Source organism: Schistocerca americana, chromosome 4, assembly GCF_021461395.2.
Source record: "Schistocerca americana isolate TAMUIC-IGC-003095 chromosome 4, iqSchAmer2.1, whole genome shotgun sequence".
NCBI lineage: Eukaryota > Metazoa > Arthropoda > Insecta > Orthoptera > Acrididae > Schistocerca > Schistocerca americana.
In genome coordinates, this window is record NC_060122.1 from 493729302 (window position 1) to 493751020 (window position 21719).

General features: G+C 39.4%; 2 protein-coding genes across 2 annotated transcripts in view; both read right to left on the reverse strand.

Annotated features, from left to right (window-relative positions):
- Nucleotides 1-21719, reverse strand: part of LOC124613576 — an 896539-nt gene that overhangs the window by 20165 nt on the left and 854655 nt on the right. The window contains exons 11-12 of the mRNA XM_047142291.1: nt 14000-14120; nt 1907-2013 (exon numbers count right to left, since the gene is read on the reverse strand). Coding sequence (XP_046998247.1) covers nt 1907-2013; nt 14000-14120 — 228 coding nt within the window. The remainder of the gene's footprint in view (nt 1-1906; nt 2014-13999; nt 14121-21719) is intronic.
- On the reverse strand, nt 18546-21093 carry LOC124612729. The gene has a single exon (XM_047141100.1). The coding sequence runs from the start codon at nt 20789-20791 to the stop codon at nt 19094-19096; it is 1698 nt and encodes a 565-aa protein (XP_046997056.1). The 5' UTR covers nt 20792-21093; the 3' UTR covers nt 18546-19093.

Genomic DNA, 21719 nt, shown 5'->3' on the forward strand with positions numbered 1-21719 from the left:
TTAAACATGTACTAAATAAATTAATAATGGACTGCAAAAACATACATCAGTTTAATAGAACCACTTAGAGACTGCAGTGAAAACTGAAAGAGTAACACTTACAATATACTCAACAATGCAGAGGAAACTGACAGAAAAATTTAATGGTAACTCATGCTTCCGTAACAATAGCTATGCAAGAAGCCAACAATGATTTCTACAGTCCATTACTAATAAAAGATTTTCAGGAACTCCTCACTCCAAATGAAATTTCCTTGGATAAAATCTGTATGAAAAAGTGCACAGTCATTTCTGTAGAGCATATTGAACATTATGGCAGTTTTGAAGGAACAGAAGTTCCACTCAGAAATTATTAATAAAAGGATGGAATGAGTTTTGAATTATTACAAACATTTGTGAATAATACTCTCTCAATCACTTAATTGGATAGATAAAAAAATCTACTTAACAAGTGGTGGCAGAACACAACAAAATAGGTTACAATCAATCAAGCTTTCAGAGACAGTGGCTCCTTCTTCAGGCAGAAGAGCTAAAGGGGAAGGAACAGGGGTGACGGAAAAGGACTTGAAAGGTCAAGGAGATGGGGTAGATTGCAGTAAATTCACCAAGAACCATGGGTCAAGGGACACTTATCAGACAGGATGAGAAGGAAAAACTAAGATCGTATCATCCTGTCTGATAAGTTCCCCTGACCTGTGGTTCTGGGTGAATTTCCCGAGATCTACTTCCTTTTCCTAGACCACTCCAGTCCTTTTCCTTCACCTCTCTTCCTTCCCCTTCAGCCTCAAGAAAGAGCCAATGTCTCCTAAAGCTTGCCTAATTATAACTTTCTTTCATGTGTGTGTTCTGCCACAATGCTTGGTGAGTAGATTTTTTTATCTATCCATGGAGGTCTTTGTCGGTGCAGAAAATGACACTGCATAGTGGGCGAAGGAAAATGCATCCAGGAAGGTGTCCTCGCTCAAGAGACAGAGGATGAGCAGGGCTGCAATGCCACGATGAGAAAGTAGGCTAAAGATCTCAATGGGCGATGGACACCATGCACCATGTAAGGTGCCCTTCCCTAGTTGGCTCACTCTTTGGGAAAATTTTGAAAAATGGAGGTCAGACCCTACAGGTGACCGTCACATAAAGGCCGAAAGGTGAGAGACTCCTTCTAGTCATATCTTACGACAGGCACAACTACCTCGAGCCTATTCTAACCCCCGGGCCTGCAGGGGGGAGCATCTATGAATGGATACCAGTGGAGCAAAGAATGTGGGAGATCACCTAGAAGATGGTTTCCAGATGTTAAAATGCGATGAATTCAAGGTGTCTTCAGGATGAAGATTGGCCAGGTAGAAAACTATGGAAGCTGAGAAGCACAAGAAGACAATCATCGTAAAAAAAGTCATATGTATTCAAACATAAAGTGAAATCATACCTGAAACCATGATTAATGAAAAGAATAAAAGCTGCTTAAAGTAATAAGTAAAGCATGTGAACTGTTAATGATCATAACAAACAAAATTTGAAGAGAAAAGGCCATATCATTACAGTGACCACTAGACGATGCCTTAAAATAAGGTGAAACACATCTGGTCTTAACAAGGCTTTTATTACAGTTGCTAAAGATGGCAATTAACCTACAAAATTTTGAGAGTATAGTTTTTGCCTACTTTTTCCCTCGTGTGTGAGTTAGCTGCAAAGAAGGAAACTGAAACATCAGCAATGTTTTCAATTATGTTTATGTGCCTGTTAACCATTCAGCACCTCAAGAATATGGCGAATGAGTTACTTTTACTCCTTCTGTTATCTGTATTCTACCCAGAACTTTCCAGCATCATACTACACATCTCTGTCCTCTTATTATAGTCTAATTACTTTTGTGGAACCTCTATGTATTCTTACAGCTTCATAATTTTACCTTGTCTGTGAGGTGGGCACAGGCAGATAACTGGTGCGTACGGAGGACCCTGTAAGCAAGTGCCCCCTCCCTGACAGGGGTTGGGCCTGCACGGATCAGCAGTCAACCTGAAATAAACGCAAATATAAACAGCTGAAATTCAGTCATTCATTCTTCACATATCATGTTTCATACATTCCATCACGAAGGAGAAACCCCAGGGATGTGGAACAAGTTAAGTTATAAACTTAAAGGCGGAAATAACCACAGCTGGTTGCTTCTGTTAAGTATGTTATGACTTGTGTTAATCAGTCAAACTGATTATTATGGTAATTATTTCTACATAAATGTACTGCTCCTCCTCCTACACTACTCAGCTGCTGCTATTATTTAATAATTGAAACAAAACATTTCATCTCCACACAGACCACTAACAGCTAATTATACACTGGTAAAATCAGGATCTATCTCACACAAATATTTGAGTGAGGCAGAATTTACATTTCTACATCCAAATATTCAGATAGTTTGTAGAAGAAGTGGCTAGTTAGGTATTCTTTTATTTTGTATTTAACTATTTGGAGATTTTCAATTTCCTGTCTGATATCCACTGGAACCCTGTTACAGACTTTCGTTTCGGAATTTAAAACTCCAATCTGAATCATAGAAAGGAATGCACAACTTACAGAGTGATTAAAAAAAAAAAAAAAAAAACTATTTGCAAACTGACATGCCACATCTGGCATACAACACGGATTAGTAATCCCTTGGGAACTGGGACTCGCAAAGGCCCTGCGGGGCTAGTAAATGGCACTGCAGTTATTTAGTCACATGTTACAAATGGACAGCCACTACTGGAGATGCTCAAATTTTGTCCAGATGCATCGATAAATGCCTGATATTGGCACTGCATTGAACGGCACACCTTCTCAAAGGCACTGCTGGTGTATCTCCAGGAGATCCTGCTGCTGCAACAATCCTGGCCACTAGATCTTCCGATGATGTAACAGATGTTTCATACACAAGGCCCTTCAGATACCCCACAGGCAAAAACCAATTGGGGACATACCAGGCGATCATGGCGGCCATGTGACTGGCCCACCGCGACAAATCCAGGGGCCGGGAAAAGTTGCCAGCAGATGTGCCCTTACTCATCTACCCTGAAAGGTGTGGGGGCTCAGACAAGTGGTGATGTATAGGCATGGGAACATCATTCACCACATCTGGCAAAACCTCTCACAGGAATATGAGATACGTGTGACCATAAAGTTGGTTGGAAGAATGTACGGCCCAATTAAACCATGTTTGATGATGCCAGCCCACACGTTAAGAGTAAATTTGTGTTGTGAGGCAAGCATATGTGTAGCATGTGGGTTCATATGTGCCTACGTGTGTAGGTTGTGAATGTTCATCACATCCTTGAGTGAGAATGCAGCCCTATCAGTGAAGAGGACACTCGTTATGAAGCTTCGGTCTGCAGTGGATTCCAGCAGAAACCACCACACAAATCCCATGCACTTGTTGCAGTCTCCCAGTTGCAATGCCTGGATATGTTGGAAATGAAACGCACGCAATCCTTTGTCACGTACAATGTGCCAGACAGAGGGTTGAAGGATATCAGCAGCATGAGATACACCTCGTGTACTTGTTGACGGCATATGCTGCACCCTTTTGAGAATGCTTTCTTCTGCCGCAACTGTCCATGTTATTTGTTGACCAGCATCCAACTTGTGCATACAGAACAAGCTGGTTTCACATAGTTGATGAAGCAGAGTGGTGAATAATGTGTAGCATGGCACCTTTTCACCAGAATCTACATCTACATCCATACTCCGCAAGCCCCCTGATGGTGTGTGGCGGAGGGTACCTTGAGTACCTCTATCAGTTCTCCCTTCTATTCCAGTCTCATATTGTTCATGGAAAGAAGGATTGTCGGTATGCCTCTGTGTGGGCTCTAATCTCTCTGATTTTATCCTCATGGTCTCTTCGTGAGATATACGTAGGAGGGAGCAATATACAGCTTGACTCTTCGGTGAAGGTATGTTCTCGAAACTTTAACAAAAGCCCGTACCGAGCTACTGAGCGTCTCTCTTGCAGAGTCTTCCACTGGAGTTGATCTATCATCTCCGTAACGCTTTTGCAATTACTAAATGATCCTGTAACGAAACGCACTGCTCTCCATTGGATCTTCTCTCTCTCTTCTATCAACCCTATCTGGTACGGATCCCACACTTCTGAGCAGTATTCAAGCAGTGGGCGAACAAGTGTACTGTAACCTACTTCCTTTGTTTTCGGATTGCATTTCCTGGGTTCTTCCAATGAATCTCAGTCTGGCATCTGCTTTACCAACGATCAACTTTATATGATCATTCCATTTTAAATCACTCCTAATGCCTACTCCCAGATAATTTATGGAATTAACTGTTTCCAGTTGCTGACTTACTATACTGTAGCTAAATGATAAGGGGTCTATCTTTCTATGTATTCGCAGGACATTACGCTTGTCTACATTGAGATTCAATTGTCATTCCCTGCACCATGCGTCAATTTGCTGCAGATCCTCCTGCATTTCAGTACAATTTTCCATTGTTACAACCTCTCGATATACGACAGCATCATCCGCAAAAAGCCTCAGTGAACTTCCAATGTTATCCATATTCACATTTCGGATCTCCGCCAATTTCCTTTGATACTATTGCACTTCTTATTGCTATAAACACGCCTCCCCCTTCACTGTCCAGCCTGTCTCTGCGGTATACATTCCAATCTAAGTTTAGGATTTCATTACTGTTTACGTCTGTCCCTAGTACTATGTGGGCATTGTGATCGTTTATTAATGAGAGCAGTTCTGGGAGCTTTCTATAGACGCTCCTGCAGTTTACTATTAGCACATTAATATTGTTATTCCCTGTTGCATTTTCCCTACTCCTACCTTGCCGCGTCTCAGGAGGCGTCTTGTCGGGCCTAGGGAGGGAATTCTGTAACCTAAAAAACCCACATGTGCACTCCACACGTACTCCGCTACCCTTGTAGCCGCTTCCTGCGTGTAGTGCACGCCTGACCTATTCAGGGGGACCCTACATTTCTCCACCCGATAGCGGAGGTCGAGAAATTTGCACCCCAGATCTCCGCAGAATCATCTGAGCCTCTGGTTCAAGCCTTCTACTCGGCTCCAAACCAGAGGACGACGATTGGTTCTGGGAATGATACTACAAATAGTTAGCTCAATTTCCACCCCGTGAGCGAGGCTTTCCACCTTCACCAACTCCGTCCAACCGCCTGTACGAACTGAGGATGACTTCTGAACCCAGACGGCATGAGTCATTGGTGCCGACATGAGAAACAACTTGCAGTCGGGTGCACCCAGTACTCTCTATTGCCGCCAGCAGGGCCTCCTCCACATCTCGGATGAGACCCCCCCGGCAAGCAGACTGAGTGAACACTGGCCTTCTTCCTGACCTTTCCACTATTTCCCTAAGGGGCTCCATCACCCGCCTAACGTTGGAGCTCCGAATAACTAATAAACCCCTCCCCCCCGTGTGCCTGCTCGGACCTTGCTGAAGGAGTGGCCAGATGTCCACTCACAGGCAGAGCGGGCGATGCCACATGGCCAGCTTCCACATTGACCCTCCACCTCGTGCGCCGTGAACGTCGCTGAACCTGCCACTCCCCTTGGGGGCCTTGGGGAGAGGGTGGCCCAACCGCACCCGGTACTTTGCATAAAACAAATGCATGGCTCCTTGTCCATTGCAGTGCCCGCGCCATGAATCAAATGCATCTCAGCAATATTACGGCACCTGCAGGTAGCCATATTACTACCGACACTTCCACAGCATGAATGGCAATGGTCTCTGTGCGCTCCATCCGTGTTTGTATAGCTATGCCCTCTTGCGATTGTAGCACCCTCTCGTGGCATTTATGACCCCTGGTTCTTGTGTGATTACTGATCCTTGTTGTATGCTGAATGTCCCATGTCAGTTTGCAAACTTGTTTTTAATCACCCTGTATATGGAAATATTTCTGCTTCTAGTACTGTGATTGTGAACTGCTGAGTCATCCTAAATTCATTCTTGTTATTCACTACAAATACAGCTGGGGAGTATAAGTATTAGCATGTAGTTGTAAGAATCCCCAGGACTTTGAAGAAGCTTCTGCAAGATGTATGCTTATCAACATTATTGAATATTCTTATAGCACACTTCTGTAGAATAAACTCTTTTTTTCATCTTAGCTGTAATGTCCCTGAGGATTATGCCACAGGGCATTATTGAGTGAAGGTATTCTAGCAATCTTGTCTGCAGTGTGGGATATTTCTGAATGCAAAGACTGCAGAATTGAGCTTTTTGATTGAATTATCCATGTGCTGGTTCCATCCCAGTTTACCTCAAGACCCAGAAACTTCACTTCGAGATGGAGACATTCGGTGTACGCCCACTGATCTCCACTTCTTGTACCTGTTGCTGTTGTGGTCTTTAGTCCAAAGACTGGCTTGATGCAACTTCCCCACTAATCTATCCTGTGCAAGTCTCTTCATCTCTGAAAACTGCAGCTGAAATCATTAAAATTGAACAAACCTCCAGGATGAAATGGAATCTCTGTGAGAATATATGCTGAATTTATGGCTGAGGTAGTCTCTCTTCTAACTATAAACTATCGTAGATCCCTTGAACAAAAAACTTTGCCCAGTTCTTGGGAAAGAAAGCACAGATCACACCTGTATACAAGAAGGGTAGTAGAAGTGAGCCACAAAACTACCATCCAATGTTCATGAACTGGTTTGTTCTATAATCTTAGAACACATTCTGAACTCAAACATAATGAGATATCTTGAAAAGAATGACCTCCTCACTGCCAACCAGCAAGAATTCCGAAAACATCAAACATCTAAAACCCAACTCACACTTCCCCCAACATGACATACTAAAGCTTTGGATCTGGGCAGTCAGGCAGATGCAGTATTTCTTGATTTCCTAAAAGCATTCGACTTGGTAGCACACCTAAGCTTATTGTCCAATGTATGATCATATGGGTACCAAATGAAATTGGACAGGATAGATTTATTTAATCTTCACATGTGACACATTTCACTTGATCTAGGCATTGTCAGATAATCTGGGGAAGTTACAAATTGACGTAAGTATAAATTGCTATTAAAGACAATAATAAACACAATTGAGGCTTTACCTAAGGCCAATATTACATCAGTGGGGAAAGTGGTAGCCGCTGCGTTATCTAACTGTGGCATTAATTGATACTTTAAGCCTTTGTTTAACATGTCAACTGTTACTGGCTGAATGCATGCTTTTGAGATAGTAACATGTTCAGCAAACAGGATTCTATGCTGACTCATCCCTTTAAATTTTGCTTGCCACCTATATTACTTACTGAATATTTTATTTAAGCTTTAGAAATCAGCTAGTTACAGTTTGGCACACCACCTAGTGAGCCTTTCCTCACTGAAGCTCCATGGGGCCTTGACACTTGCTTGGCAGTCTAGTTGCTGGCATGACATCAGATACTCAAAGTTTTATAAACAGACCATATTTGCGTCCATGGGATGGATTCTTCATGAGTAAGTTATCATCAATACAGTCAGTTTTCCAGTTTAAGTCGCTTATGACTTCATTGCTTCGTATTTCAGTAAAAACTTTTCAGCTGGTTTTCTGTCATTATTAGTGCCCATTCATTTGCCAAAAAAGGTGTATTTGGCCTAACCATTACATAGGAGTATTTTGCACCTGTGAGTTTTTCTGGTCACTGATTTTACGTATTTGTTTAAGTTATGTACCCAGTGTACGCCTTAGTAACTTCCTTTTTCCTACTGTCATTACCTTTTTTTTGTGTTGCTTCTATGTGATATAAAGAAGCATTTACAGTGGCTATCTGGCTGTTTCCTCGCAATTCTTTGGAAGTTTTAATCACGTTTGAGGCCTTGCATATAAGTAGAAAGAATTTTATCGGTGATGTAATGAAGTATTGACTGTGACTATCTGTCTGTTACCTCTCGTTTCTATGGGACTTTCAATTACATTTGACACCAGGGTCACAGGAGTTTTTATTCGGTAACAATGGTGCAATATTTTAGGAATTGAAATTTATACCTCTCACCACCCCCTGAAACACAAATATGGCCCTATGCTCTATACTCCAATTGATTTATGTCTTCTTTCTGTTATTTTTAATTTGTATTTATTATTATCTTTAATAGCAATTTATACTTATGTCAATTTGCAACTTCCCCAGATTGTCTGACAGTGCCTAGATCAGATGAAATGTGTCACATGTGAAGATTAAATAAACGTAACTTGTGCCACCAAGACGATTTTTTCTGTATCTAAAGACTTGTAACTTGTTTTTATGTTCATAAATGTAAAATTTTGTTCTTCACAAAATGAAAAACACTAGTATTCTGTGACTATAATATTAACGAGTCACTATTGGAATCAGCCAGCTTATACAACAGGTATAACACTTCGTAGGGATATGAAACAGAATTATCACATAGGCTCAATCATGGGTAAAGCAGTTGGTAGACCTTGGTTTATTGGTATAATACTGGGTAAGTGCAACCAAGAGATTGCTTACAAATAACACGTGTGACTGGTTCTATAATACTGCTCATGAAGAGTATGCCCAGTGTATATTGTGTCCCATGTGAATGCAGCAGCATCTATACAGGTCAGACAATTCACACAGTTGCAGACTGTTGTACTGAGCACAAACGACATACTGAACAAAGGGAGCTCGACAAGTCAGCCATAGCTGAGCACTGCTTTGAAAACGGACACAAAATACTGTTTGAAAACTTGAGAGTCTTGGTTCATTTGTCAACCATTTACACCTGATGACAAGGACAGGAATGGCCATGGAAAGCTTGAGAATTTTATTCGAAGTGATGCAGCTTGAAAACCGAGAAGATTTTATTCAGTGTAGACGCTACTGTACTATGCCCTTCTAGTCTTGTTGTGAATGTTACTGTGGGGTCAACCAAATGTTTGACATCATTAATTATAGGCCAAAATTATTCATTCAAAACTAGCCAAGATGAAATATATGTTGAAATCTCTGCATACAATCACATTCCAGCTATTTCTACTGAGTGTTATTAGTATCCCTCTAATTGCTTAACGAATTTTAAAATATTTTCTGTTGGCAGCCTACAGATCAGTGGTTGTCAAACTGCAGCCTGTGGGAAACATGTAGCCCAAATCAAGCAGCTGTGGGAACTGTGGATCTCAGCCACATTTTATAATAATACTGGCTTTCTACCTGTGGCTTCACCTGCATATGCATGAACCACATATATTACACACACATGTGTATGAATTCAGAAATGTAATATTTTACCTCATATGACTTCAGAGAAGATGTTAAATTCATCTGTGGTATTCAGCAGTATGGCATGATTTTTGGTCTCAAAACATGCCTGTAAGAATATTTGCACACTGCAGTCCTCATTCTCATGACCTGGTTGATGGTCTGAACAGCAAAAATTGGGCTTCCTATTTTTTGAAAGTATTCCAAGTCAGCTAAATCCATAAGGTTTCAGGAAAAAAAATCTCCCTTCCTAATCTACCTTCTCACTCCCCACTTCCACGAGCTTCATCACACTCTGTCCCTCTTCCACCTGCTTCCTCCACATCCCCCCCCCCTCTCTGTCTATCTTCTCCTCACCCCCACTCCCCCTTCTGTCTGCCCATCTCCTCCTCATCCTCTTATCCCCGCAGTATATCTTTCTAGACAATAACTGTAACATGTACCAAGTTTGGTTCTAATCGATCCATGGGTTTAGCAGGGATGTGGGACTTATACACCCACACATACATAAACATCCATTCATTTTATACGTATGTATGTATATTTATATGTATATAGAGTAACTGAACAGGTAAAAAATCTACATGCCAAGTGGTGACACACACATATAAAGGTTAAGGAATTCCCAAGCTTTCATAGCCAGTGGCCCCTTCTTCTGGCAGAAGGATTGAAGGGGAAGGAAGGATCAAGAAAGAGGAATGGCAAGGTTAAGGAAACAAGGAGAGCTTGGAAAAGCTGCAAAGAACTGCAGGTCAGTGGAGACTTACTGGATGGGATGAGAGACAGCACCAGATGAGATTTGAAAACCTGAGAGCTTAGAGCTGGAAAATGGGGTAGTAAGCAAGACAGAGGTCACTTACAGAACACTGTGCAAGAGTTAATAAGAGCAGAAAGATGGTAGAGGAGGGGGGCAGAGAAATATAGGACAGAAAATAAATGATATATAAAACTAAAAGAGGGTCAAGAAAGGAATAGTTACTGAGAAGAAATTAACATAAATTAAGACCAGGTGGATAGTAAGAATCAAAGACATATTGTAATGCCAGTTCCCATGTTTGGAATTCTGAGAAGCTAGTGTCTGGTGGTAGAATCCAGATGGCATGTGGGGTGAAACAGGAAGTGAGGTCACGGCTGTCAGGTTGTACAGCATGCTATGCAACAGGATACTGTGTGTTGCCAGTGTGCACCTTCTGTCTATTGCCACTCATCCTGAATGATAACCTGGTGGTAGTCGTGGCGACTTAACATGTACTAATCCGCTGCTATGGTATAAATGTTGACACCGAGTTAACGTGGACATGTAAACGTGTCATCTTCAGTTGCTACACAAATTTGTAGCAAGGCATATGAAGTTAAATTAAGGCTATTTTAATACAATGCAATGAGTAGAAGAAAAATGGCATTCAAAATATTCAGTTGACATTTGTTATTGTGTCTCATATCACATAATGCATTTAAATGTGAGTACAATTACTGGCATTAATTAATTAATTAATCATCCACTCATATACATAACAAAACATCATTTTGTCACGCAGTTACAGTGCCACAACTTTGCAGTCATTGAGGGTGGGAGCGATTTGAAACAGAACAGTTAACACAAAGTGTTCTGAAATGTACTGACTTTAAAAGATCAGTACTTCAGGGCTGGCAGCCAACTTATTGTGCCCTTACTATAAGTGGCCTATTAGGGGCTCGCAACATGTTACTTTATGTATCTTGCCAATCAATAATAAGATCAGTACATATGTAGCCTGAGCTGCTGACTCGCAATGTCAGTATAGCTTCTTGAACAAAAAAAATTGACAACCACGGCTACAGATTTTCAGAATTGCTATCTTATATGTTTCCAAGTCTATTACTGAAGTATAGCACTTAAATAGGTGTATAATGCAGTATTCACTGAGGTCTATTACCCGGGACTTTCTTCCACTTTTTGTGCATGTGGACACTCCCCCTTTTCTCATCTTACATCTACAGTTATGTGATACGAAGTTGTGTCCATACAGGTGCATCTGTTCAATGGCTGTGATTTCCAGATGATGTTCTGTTATGCATAGCACATCCAAAGAAATACATTTAGATTTTTCACTGTCTTGTATTGAGGTGAAAAGCTCATTTTTCTTATTGAACAAGCTTTTTATTATTTGATGGAAAAGTCCAAATATATTTTGATTTTTAACTTCTGTACTGTTTTCTCATTTATTTTTGTAACTGTGTCTGTAATTATTCTACACTTTTGTCTTTCAGAAAATGTTAGAAAGCACAAGGAGTGGGCAGTTACTGTTATAGTTACAATGAATGCTTCTGGAAACTAGTTGTGCAAGTAACCTCTTACCAGAAACATTCAGATTTAGACCAAGCATTTGATGGTGCAACTGTGTGAGGGGCAATGCATCACTCACACTCATGATGATCACTCCAATCTGTCGAGTGACTTGTGAATCTCTGCATTTACACCTTCAACGTAAGGTTTCATACAGGACTTGTCATCATTCAAAGAGTGGCACAATCTGATCTGATAATACCAAGAATAATATCAGCCTTGCTTGTGGAGTTTCAACAAAGCTCACAATCTGCAGCAATGCCCCAGAACAGACCATTGCTCCCTGATTCTCAGTCAAGAGGAAGCCTTGAACCAGAGACTCCCAAGTGTTCTACAACAAGCTAGGCTGTGACTTCTTAGACTTGTGCCATAGGGCTGAGAGTTGCAGGGTCTCCAAAAATAGGTCAGGTGTGCACTATACATCAGAGATAGCTACTTAAGTAACAGGCTGTGCGAACGGTGCACACAAGGTGGTTTTTTTTTTCTTTTTTTCCGCAACAAAGTGCTGCAGTTTGAAGTGTTCCTAAAAAGCACTGGGGCTTGCATAATATTAAGCACAGAAAGCTGATTAATGCCTGAAGTGGACAGTAGATGAGAAACTCAAATTCACCAACACAGAAACTGAGTTTGTTTCAGCTAGACTCCACATCAACGATGAGCAAAAACTTATAATAGAGTGCTTCTACTGAGTACCAGATTCTTCTCGTAATGTAACCGAAAACTTTAGAAAAAAAAACTCAGAGTATTTGTACCTAAGTTTGCTAATGATATTGCAATCATTGGAGGAAACTTTAATTATCCCAATCAGTTGGGATAATTATAGTTTTGTTAGTGGTCATGACAAGACGTCCTGTGAAACATTACTAAATGCCTTCTCTGAAGCTGCCTAAAACAGATAGTTCATATCCCCACTCACAATGGAAATATATTAGGCCTAATGGCAACAAGTAGACCTGATCTCTTTGAGGGAGTCCACATTGAAACTGGTATCAGAGACCAAGAGGCAGTTATAGCAACTGTGAATACAAAAACACAAATGGAATTAAAACATGCTCATAAAACTACACAGAGAAACTTGGAACTTTTAGCTCAGGAGACAAGCATGTAGAGAAACTATGGCTCACTTTAAAAGCATAATTGACAATGTACCAGACAGATATGTACCCAGTAGTATAGTTCATAATGGGAGAGATCCTCCAAGGTATATAGACACTATAGAGAAAGTTCAACAGAAACACATGTTAATAGGTATAAAACAGAGCATACAGCTATAGATAGATAGATGCTGAATGAAACATGTTCTGGCCATCAAGAGAGCAATATGTGATGCTTGCAATGACTATTGTAGCAGAATACTGTCAGATGATCTTTCCTAAAACCAAAGAAATTCTTGTCACATGTAAAGGCTGTTAGTGGCACCACAGTTAGTATTCAGTTGCTCATGGATGAGCCGGGAACTGAAATTGAGGGTATCAAAGCAAATGCAGGAACGCTTAACTCTGTTTTCAAAAGTTCCTTTACAAAGGAAAACACAGAAGTATTGTCCCAGTTTAATTCTCATACCACTGAAAAGCTGAGTGAATTAGATATTAGTGCAGTGGTGTTGAGAAACAGCTAAAATCATTAAAACTGTACAAAACTCCAGGGCCCAGTGGAATCCCTATCAGATTCTATACCCAATCCACAGCTGCATTTGCCTCTCTGTTAACTATAACCTATCACAGATTCCTCAAACAAAAAACTATGCCCAGTAGGAGGAAGAAATACCTATCATTGTACAAAACAGTTTCAGACTACGATTTTCCTTCTCCTCTTCCTTTTTTTTCTGGGACACCTTATTACTGAATATAAGAAATGTATAATACCAACATCTTATCCTCTTCCTGAGCCCAACATCTCACTTGTTATAGATGGACATGACTCAGTTTTCATGCTAGCAAATGGGAAGTTGCAGTGCACAAAATGGTCCTGCCATGAACTAATAGTGTGTGATGCTATTAAACAATGTGTGTGTGTGTGTGTGTGTGTGTGTGTGTGTGTGTGTGTGTGTGTGTGTGTAGTGACTGGGAGTGAGAAATGAATGAAGTGTATCATTAGCCACTTACATTAGTAACTTATTTATAATAGAGTATTCTACACCAGGGGTAATAGCACTGTTTTAAACAGAGTGGTCTTGTATTCGGGTGGGAGGAGGCTCCAGTCTTCAGCTGGGCATCCTGATGTAGGTTTGCTGTGGTTTGCCTAAATTACTTCAGGCAAATGCCACAATAGTTCCTACTGTAAGGTTATGGCCAACTACCAGTCCCACCTTTGTCACACTAGATGTGTAAGTATGTCGATGTCTATATATGTGAATTACTACTTTTTTTTTATTACAAGGAGCTGCTTGATTACTGTGTATTTCTGTTGATTATCTGTGACTTTATGCCCTTCACACAAAGAATGTTCCACTTTTGGCTTTATTTGCTTACCCCTGTGCAGTTGCTCTTGGAAATGGAATTCTGCTTCTATGTGCTCGATGCCTGCGGCGATTTCTACGATGTCTTCGTATTTTTGCAGGAACTTGTGGGCTGTGCCTCTTCTCAGCCATCTCTGCAATTATTTGAAAGTAATTATATTTTCATGACAAATAGATAATACAAAGGTTAAATGCATTATGTAGGCCTGTTTAGCAAATGTTTCAAACTTGCACTGCACTAAAGATGTGTCTTGATTTTAGAACTGAAGAATCATGGTTGAGTAATTAAAGGAAACCAATGTAAAAATAAATAGTAACCACAAAAGGCAATTTAATCCAGAAATTTAGTCTTTACAGATGCTGTAATTACAAACAGATAGTATCTGTAATATTTCTGCATCAAATATACCTCATGACTCTGTTAGTATCAGGCTGTTGCCTTATTCTTCCTACTGTATCTCCTATATACATCTATAACAGGATCTTAGGGATGTGCCAAAATATAGTAAAACTTTATGTTCTGCTGTGCTGTGTCCATTTGTATGGTCTGCATTCCTGTCTTCTTCATTTCTTCATACTTGAGTTGTAATGTTCCCCAAATGTTAGCAGATTTTGTGACTGTGCGATTTCACGCAGTAGCACTGAGACGATTTTATCGCTGCTTAATAGACACTGTGATTACAATGAAATTAATGTCACTATAATTGTATTATTGATGTTATTTTAAGCGAAGAACAACTCACAACCTTTTGTTCTCCCTCTTCCTGGTCAGCCATTGTCTGGTACGGTCAAAAAATTATTGCTTGCTCAATGTTATGAAGAGATTTTGTTATTTGTGCTCATTTTGCATAATAATAAATATTTAATTTCATTGTGTTTGTTATTATGACTAATCATACCTTTTTTCCCTCAGCTTTTTTCATAAATTTGATAATTAAATGTGGCTTACTTTGTGTGGGGATGTCTGTTAGTTAATGATCGCGTATTAACAGAACCAATCAGCGCAATATGTTTGGTTTGCTTTCAGAACAGAACCTGTATCAAAAATTTCACTTTTCACAAAATGAAGTCCAATACCTTTTAGGTGTGAATACACCCCAAAATTATATTTGCCAACAGACAATCCCAGTAGAGGAGCCTAGCTAAAAAATATGGACCATGTGGTGGTAATTAAATTTCAATATTTAAAAAATATTTTTACGTGATTTTTCAAGTATGTAATTTTTCTTGATTTAAATGAAGAGTCAATTAGCCAAACCCAAAATAATGTAAAATTAAATATAAATTTCAAAGCCAAAATAATAAAAAAATAATAATTAAAACCACCATTAAAGAGTTCATTGGTCCTGTGCTTCCTTTCCTTTCATGTTAGTAGCTTTTCTTTTTGTATTTTATTCTTATTCAATTGAGTCTTCCTTTAAATGAGACATTCCAATATTTCCCCCGTTGCACACTTGTGAGCCATGTTCAGTAATGCAATAAATGATTAATAAGTTTATTTCATAATTTTTATTTTTCTCCACAGATACAGTCAGAATGATTGCCATCTCTCTTATGCTCACTCTAGACTTACATAATGTCTAAGCAAATGAACAGCTTATTAACAGAACGATACAACTGAAGAAGCAGCAGCTTTTTTCAATGTAGCAAGTTTACATCTAATTTACTGGGTATCATTCAGCTATCATAAGCATAACTAGTGATAATTTATTGTTTATACAGCCCACAGAACAAGTTTCTTATGAGTTGCTGTCCATATCCTTGAAGGTTCTCTTTGATGGGATCTACAGAAGACAAGTGAATGAGTGAACTAATTGAATGTAGGTCAGTTTCTTTATGCAAATGATACAGTCATAACTGCACAAGGCTGGAACTTCAAAGAGAAACTAAAAAGCATTCTAGATGGAGTGTCAAGTTAGTACAGTAAGAACATCTTGAAGCTTAACATATAAAAGGACTCCGTGTGCACCTGTCAGCTGCAAACCTGTGAAGCAAATAGAACAATGAATATATCTGGGCGTCAGTAGGTCCTACAACCTATCTTCTACTTGAAATATTTTGGAGTAACCTTGGAAAGATCTCCAACACTGATAGCATTGACTCAAGACAGGAAACAAGGTGAATACCAAGAGCAACTTCCTTTAGAGACAAAATACAGTATGAAGCCTCAGTGCTTATAACATCAGCAATAATACTCTGCTTCCCTACAACTGTGTATGCTGTTCCTGCATTAGAGTAATGTACAGTTCAGGTTTCAGACCACCCCATGTTTCTCACGGTACCCCGTATTGAGCACAAACCAACTTGGCTGGGTTGCTGTACTGTGCAACTGATCGCAAGCCGTCAGGCCAATTCAGCTGTGTTGATGAGCCTCACCATCCTGTCGATTTCCCAGCACATTCAGCAATCACCAGGCCAGCCTATTACTTCAGCTGCATTGCATTTTGTAAAGCCCTGTTTTTATGCCCTTTACTGATATTTAGATTAGCTATCAACATGCTAAAAGACTTAAGAAACTGAGAATCAGTATCCCATTGTTCTATTATAGGAAGAAATACCCCCAGCCACCATCTGCCTTTTCCTACACGAACTGCCAGCACACTAGATCCTCAAACTGCAAAGTGAATTTAGAGCAATGGCAAATCCCACTTGCAAGGAAAACTGCATTAATTTTGATTCGTTTTCTATTTGCCTGTCATATTTATATTTGGAAATTACACTTCACTGTTTGCAAACAGTTTATCAAATTTGTCTTATATCCAGTTTACTGTTAAATGATTCAAAATGAACCCTTAAATGATGATAAAGAAAAAAAAGTATGTGCCTTTTCCGTCTAACATTTTCATCCAGATGTAGATCACTGAGTGTAGATGAAATCTTCTATGTATGTCTCTCGTGTGAGCTGCACAGTTTGCACTCCAGTAGCTTTTATTTTGAGCAATCAGCAAATCTCAGTTTAACACAAGAGATAAGGCAGTAGGTAATTGCATATCTGTTGCTCCACTATGGTCTGGGAGAGGGAGAGCCATAGTCATATACTGTGTTTGTGTAAATAGGTCTTTTTTTTTCTCTACGACAGCGGCATCAACTGACAATGACTATGAGGCCACTATCGAAAAGATATTTTATCAGCCACAATTATTGTTTATGAAGAAATTGGTCAATATACTTGAAATATACACATACTGGGGAGTTGTTTATGCAACAGATGTAAAATTCTTATTTGGGATCTGCAGCAGAAAAGGTGTGTATAAATGATGACAAGACTTAGGCACTGAGGAATCTGTAAAAATGTTCATACAGATATATCAGAATATAAAAAGTGGTAGTTTGTTAACATCTTGTAATAAAAACACAGTGTTTCAGGCCTGAACTATATTTTATAAGGACTCAATCAACAGTGGTTCTGTTGTAATGGCATTGCTTGGAAGAATCCTGTAACTTGTGCTCTGCACTTTCTTCCAGACAGGAATTACTGGTACACATAATGTAAATGATGATTTTCCATTCAGCTCTATTTGACTTGGGGCCACTGCTCTCCAGAGCATAGGAACCTTTATTACAAAAATGCTGTGCATCTAATGTACAGAAGGGATGGAAATAGTGCTGCTCAGGAGCTAGGAACAAGGCACACAGAGTGAAACGAGAATTTTGAATTCATGAATGCCAGAGGAGGAACATGCCAGTGAGCTCCCTCCAGTAATGTGCCCATTCTGGTTTTTCAGCTGACATACACCACTGGACTTATCCTGACACCAAGGGCCAATTGTGTAAATGGCACTGAATGGAATTTGATTCTGACCACAGTTCAGAAATTAAACTCCATTGAGGACTCTGCTCTATTATATATCACTGAATGTGGATTTACTGAAGGTGCTTTGGTGTCTGACTACATTAGCATGTAACACACTGTTAAATTGCTGGGCACTGTACTGGGTCATAAAGACACAATAGGAAGAGAGAGACCTGATGAACTTACTACAGCCAACAAAGAAAAGGAATGGAAAGCAGTTGTTGACTTTAATTCACAGAACAGAGAGACCACCCGTGACTGGAAATATTTGAAACTATTATGAGTACATTAAAAAATGGAACAAGAAAGCAATCACACATGACAGAATCTCATTTTAAAATGCCCTTTACAACTATTACATTAGTCTCATTTACTGTGGAGCAAAAACACTGTCAAAACTTTTTGAAGTTGGAATGCATAAAACAAAGCAGTAAGTTAGGGAAAATGGGCAGAAGCTATTTGCCAGCCTGAAGCCACAATTCATTCCTATTTTCAAAACCTATGATGACAATACAGTTTCTCATCCCAAAGTTATATGGTGTTGACACTGTAATGAGATCCGATAAATTTTTTGAAATGAATGCCCTGCATAAAAGGTAGTTCACAATATTAGTCATTACATTCCTGTTCATTTATTCTTCTAATACAGACTTAAATATTGAATTTCTGTTATGGAATTTAGTATCAGGCCAATTTGTGACACCACCTCCCCCCCTCCCCCCCCCCCCCCAAAAAAGAAACAAACTAAATGAAATGAAAATCCAGGCTTTAAAAATTGACACTTCATAAATTTATTCCAACTTTGTAACCGTTTTTATGTAGGCCTTAATACATTGTACATAAATGCTACCCTCAATGCATTGTGACTCCTGTTAGCTTAATTTCCTGTTTTTACTGGAATTTCTTCATATACTCTTCCTCTAACAGATAGTATGATCCACTGCAGACTTTTCATCGAATAAAGTGACAGTTATATTGTACTGTATCTCAAATACCGCAGCTATGTGATTCAGTTTTACTCCTTGCTCTTAACAACTCAGCATTTTGCATAGACACTGCCAGAGGCATACAATGAAGCAATAGAAAAAAAAAAAAATTCTGGGAACTGACATGGGATCAGACCTCTGGACTCTATTCCAGCAAATAATCACTATTTCGCAAGTCAACAGAAAACACATTCTATTACAGTATACATGAAAATAATAAATATACTATTTTTCCACTTCATACACAGATCAAATGAAATAATCACACTCTAGGATTCTTAGGTTTATACAGGCACTCAAGATGGAGATATAATTTACATTCATGTTTTCATTGCGCCAGAAGTTTCTGATGACATGCATCTGTGGATTGTTCCAGGACAGACAGTTTTGACATAAACTCTGTGTAAGCTTGTCTGTCTATTATAATCTTGTAGTTTCCTTCAGAACTATCCTCTTTCTGTCTCCCCCAACTGCATATATTTTTAATAAGATAATCCATCTCAGAACACAGTGCTTCCCACAAAGCCATAGGTTTTATTGTTCCCTTAGGTATCAGCAGCTCGATTGTTGTATGCACTGTTAACACACTATACAAACAGTGCACTAGTAAGATGACCTGGGAAACATCTCTTGCATATACATGAAGATATGTAGTCTGACCAACTGTCCCACTTACTAACAACATTATTCCATGAAGTTCAGCATTCTGTTTACCACTGTTCCACAGAATACCATGCGATTTTTCTTCAAAAGAGAGATCTTTCACTATAGTCTTCTTAACCTCTGCACAGCAGTTACTGAGGACAAGTGACACATGTTCACTGGCTAATCTCACAGCTAGGGTATCCAAATCCTTCCCAGTACTGCAAGAAAAGGGAGCCAGATTACCAGAAACAACATCTAAGACATTCAACTGGTAATTAGGAAGAGTAGTTTGATAATCTACTGATGGTCGATCCTTCACTGAATATTTTATGGTTCCAGATATCTCAAATTTCTTATGTTCAACAAACTTCGGCAGTGGTAAAACACCTGCAATGCAGGCCTGTTCACGTGCTGGCAATTCAGAAATCCTTTTCCACTGATTCATGGGATTCACTGGCTTGCTTAATTTGAGAAGTTTTCCAGGTTGGGTTTCAACCTTCCTGATCTCAAAATTCATGACAAAAGAGCTATATGTTACCGGTTGCTTCCAACTATTACTCAAAACCAAATTAATATCAGTGATACGTCTTTCACTGGTATTGTTGACACATGCACCAACAATCCACTTATCATTATGAACGTAATGCCAAGTGTTTGTAACTACCAAATTGTCCAGTTCATGGTTTTTGCTGTCTGCATACCCACATTTCTGTCCCACCAGAGACACCAGACATGTTTCTGTTTCAGACTTCTCAGCAAAATTAGTATTCGATGCAATGTAATATAACTTTGTTCTGAACTGCTGCTTTTCCTTAAGCCTTACTTGTGCTTCTTTGACTTTTATGGCCAATTCCTGAAGCATGCTGCTACATAAATTATGAAATTCACTAGATGTGGACGCATCTTGCTCAACAGTCTCTTCCGAAAAGTCTGTCACCACTGACGGCTCACTGTTTCCTAATTCACTTTTCTGCCATATGCCCAACTGCGGAGTGCCAGTACCCTTAAAATCACTCACTTGTATCTTATAAACATTCTTAAATGTTGTGTATAGCTTAAGTCTTCCTGTTCTTGAAATTACGATGACACTATCAGCTGATTTCAATATGTAATACAAACGGGGAGGTGTGTATTTTATAAAAGGCGTTATGTATTCTACGTTGGTATTTTCAGCGTCAAAGATTCCAACAACACGTTTTTCTAAAAATTCAATGATTTGTCCAGTGTCTGTACACACAACAACATCGGGTATTGGTCCAGTACCCTCTAAATGAATACTTTTCAGTACTGCATAACATTTAATTATAGGGCAATATGACAATGGTACAAACTCTTCAACACCAGTCATTTTGTTTACGAGTGTTTTAACGACGGTTGTCATCAACTACACATCACTGACAGGCTCCCGTGAATTATGAATTACATTATTGGCGCCATTTTCCCTTTGGGAGGTTAAGACATCTCGCAACATAATACAACGAATTCACAGTTTCATATCATTTTCGTTAACGCACGTAAATATCAACAAGAAAGTCGCCACATACAAATTGTATTTCTCGCGCTAAATCAAAATACTCAAAGATCTTAAAATAATATTCCAAATCACTTGCGTCTGCGAACGCAAGACCTTTCACACGCAACGAACTCTCTGCTCAAATAACTGCGCAAATGTCTGAGCATGAAAGAAACCGTTCACATGTGCGTTCACACGACATAACATTCCAATGTTCTGCTCGCCTGCCATCTGTCGGCGTGGAAAAATAATATCAGCAGCAAACGATTACGATCTCGCAACCTCATTTACTCAGAAATTCTCAAAGGAGGAAATATTATTACAGCTTGTATTACAAAAAAGAAAGGAAAAACTGGTCAAAATGATCTAGACAGTCGCCGTTTAAGCACAGACAGTTTTCGCACATAAATTTACTCCGCAAGATGCATGGCGAACCTGACGACTGGTGTAATGTATTTTGAAACATAATTATTTTTTAACTCTCATAACTCCTCGAAAAAAAAAACCGGAAGAAATGAGGAGCTGACGGTGGTGTTAACATTCCTGGCAAAAGGAAGAATCTACAGGGACCTAGAATTTTCTACTGCAATTTCGAAACAAATATGCGTGAAGTCATACGCAACACGTGTAATAAAAAATTCATGTTTTCATTGCTACTAATAGTTTCTGATGACATGCGCCTATAGGATATCTCCAAAACAGACAGTTTTGACATAACTCTGTGAAAGTTTGCCTGTCTATCGTTATCTTGTAATTACCTTCAGAACTCTCCTCTTTCTGTCTCCTCCAGCCAGAG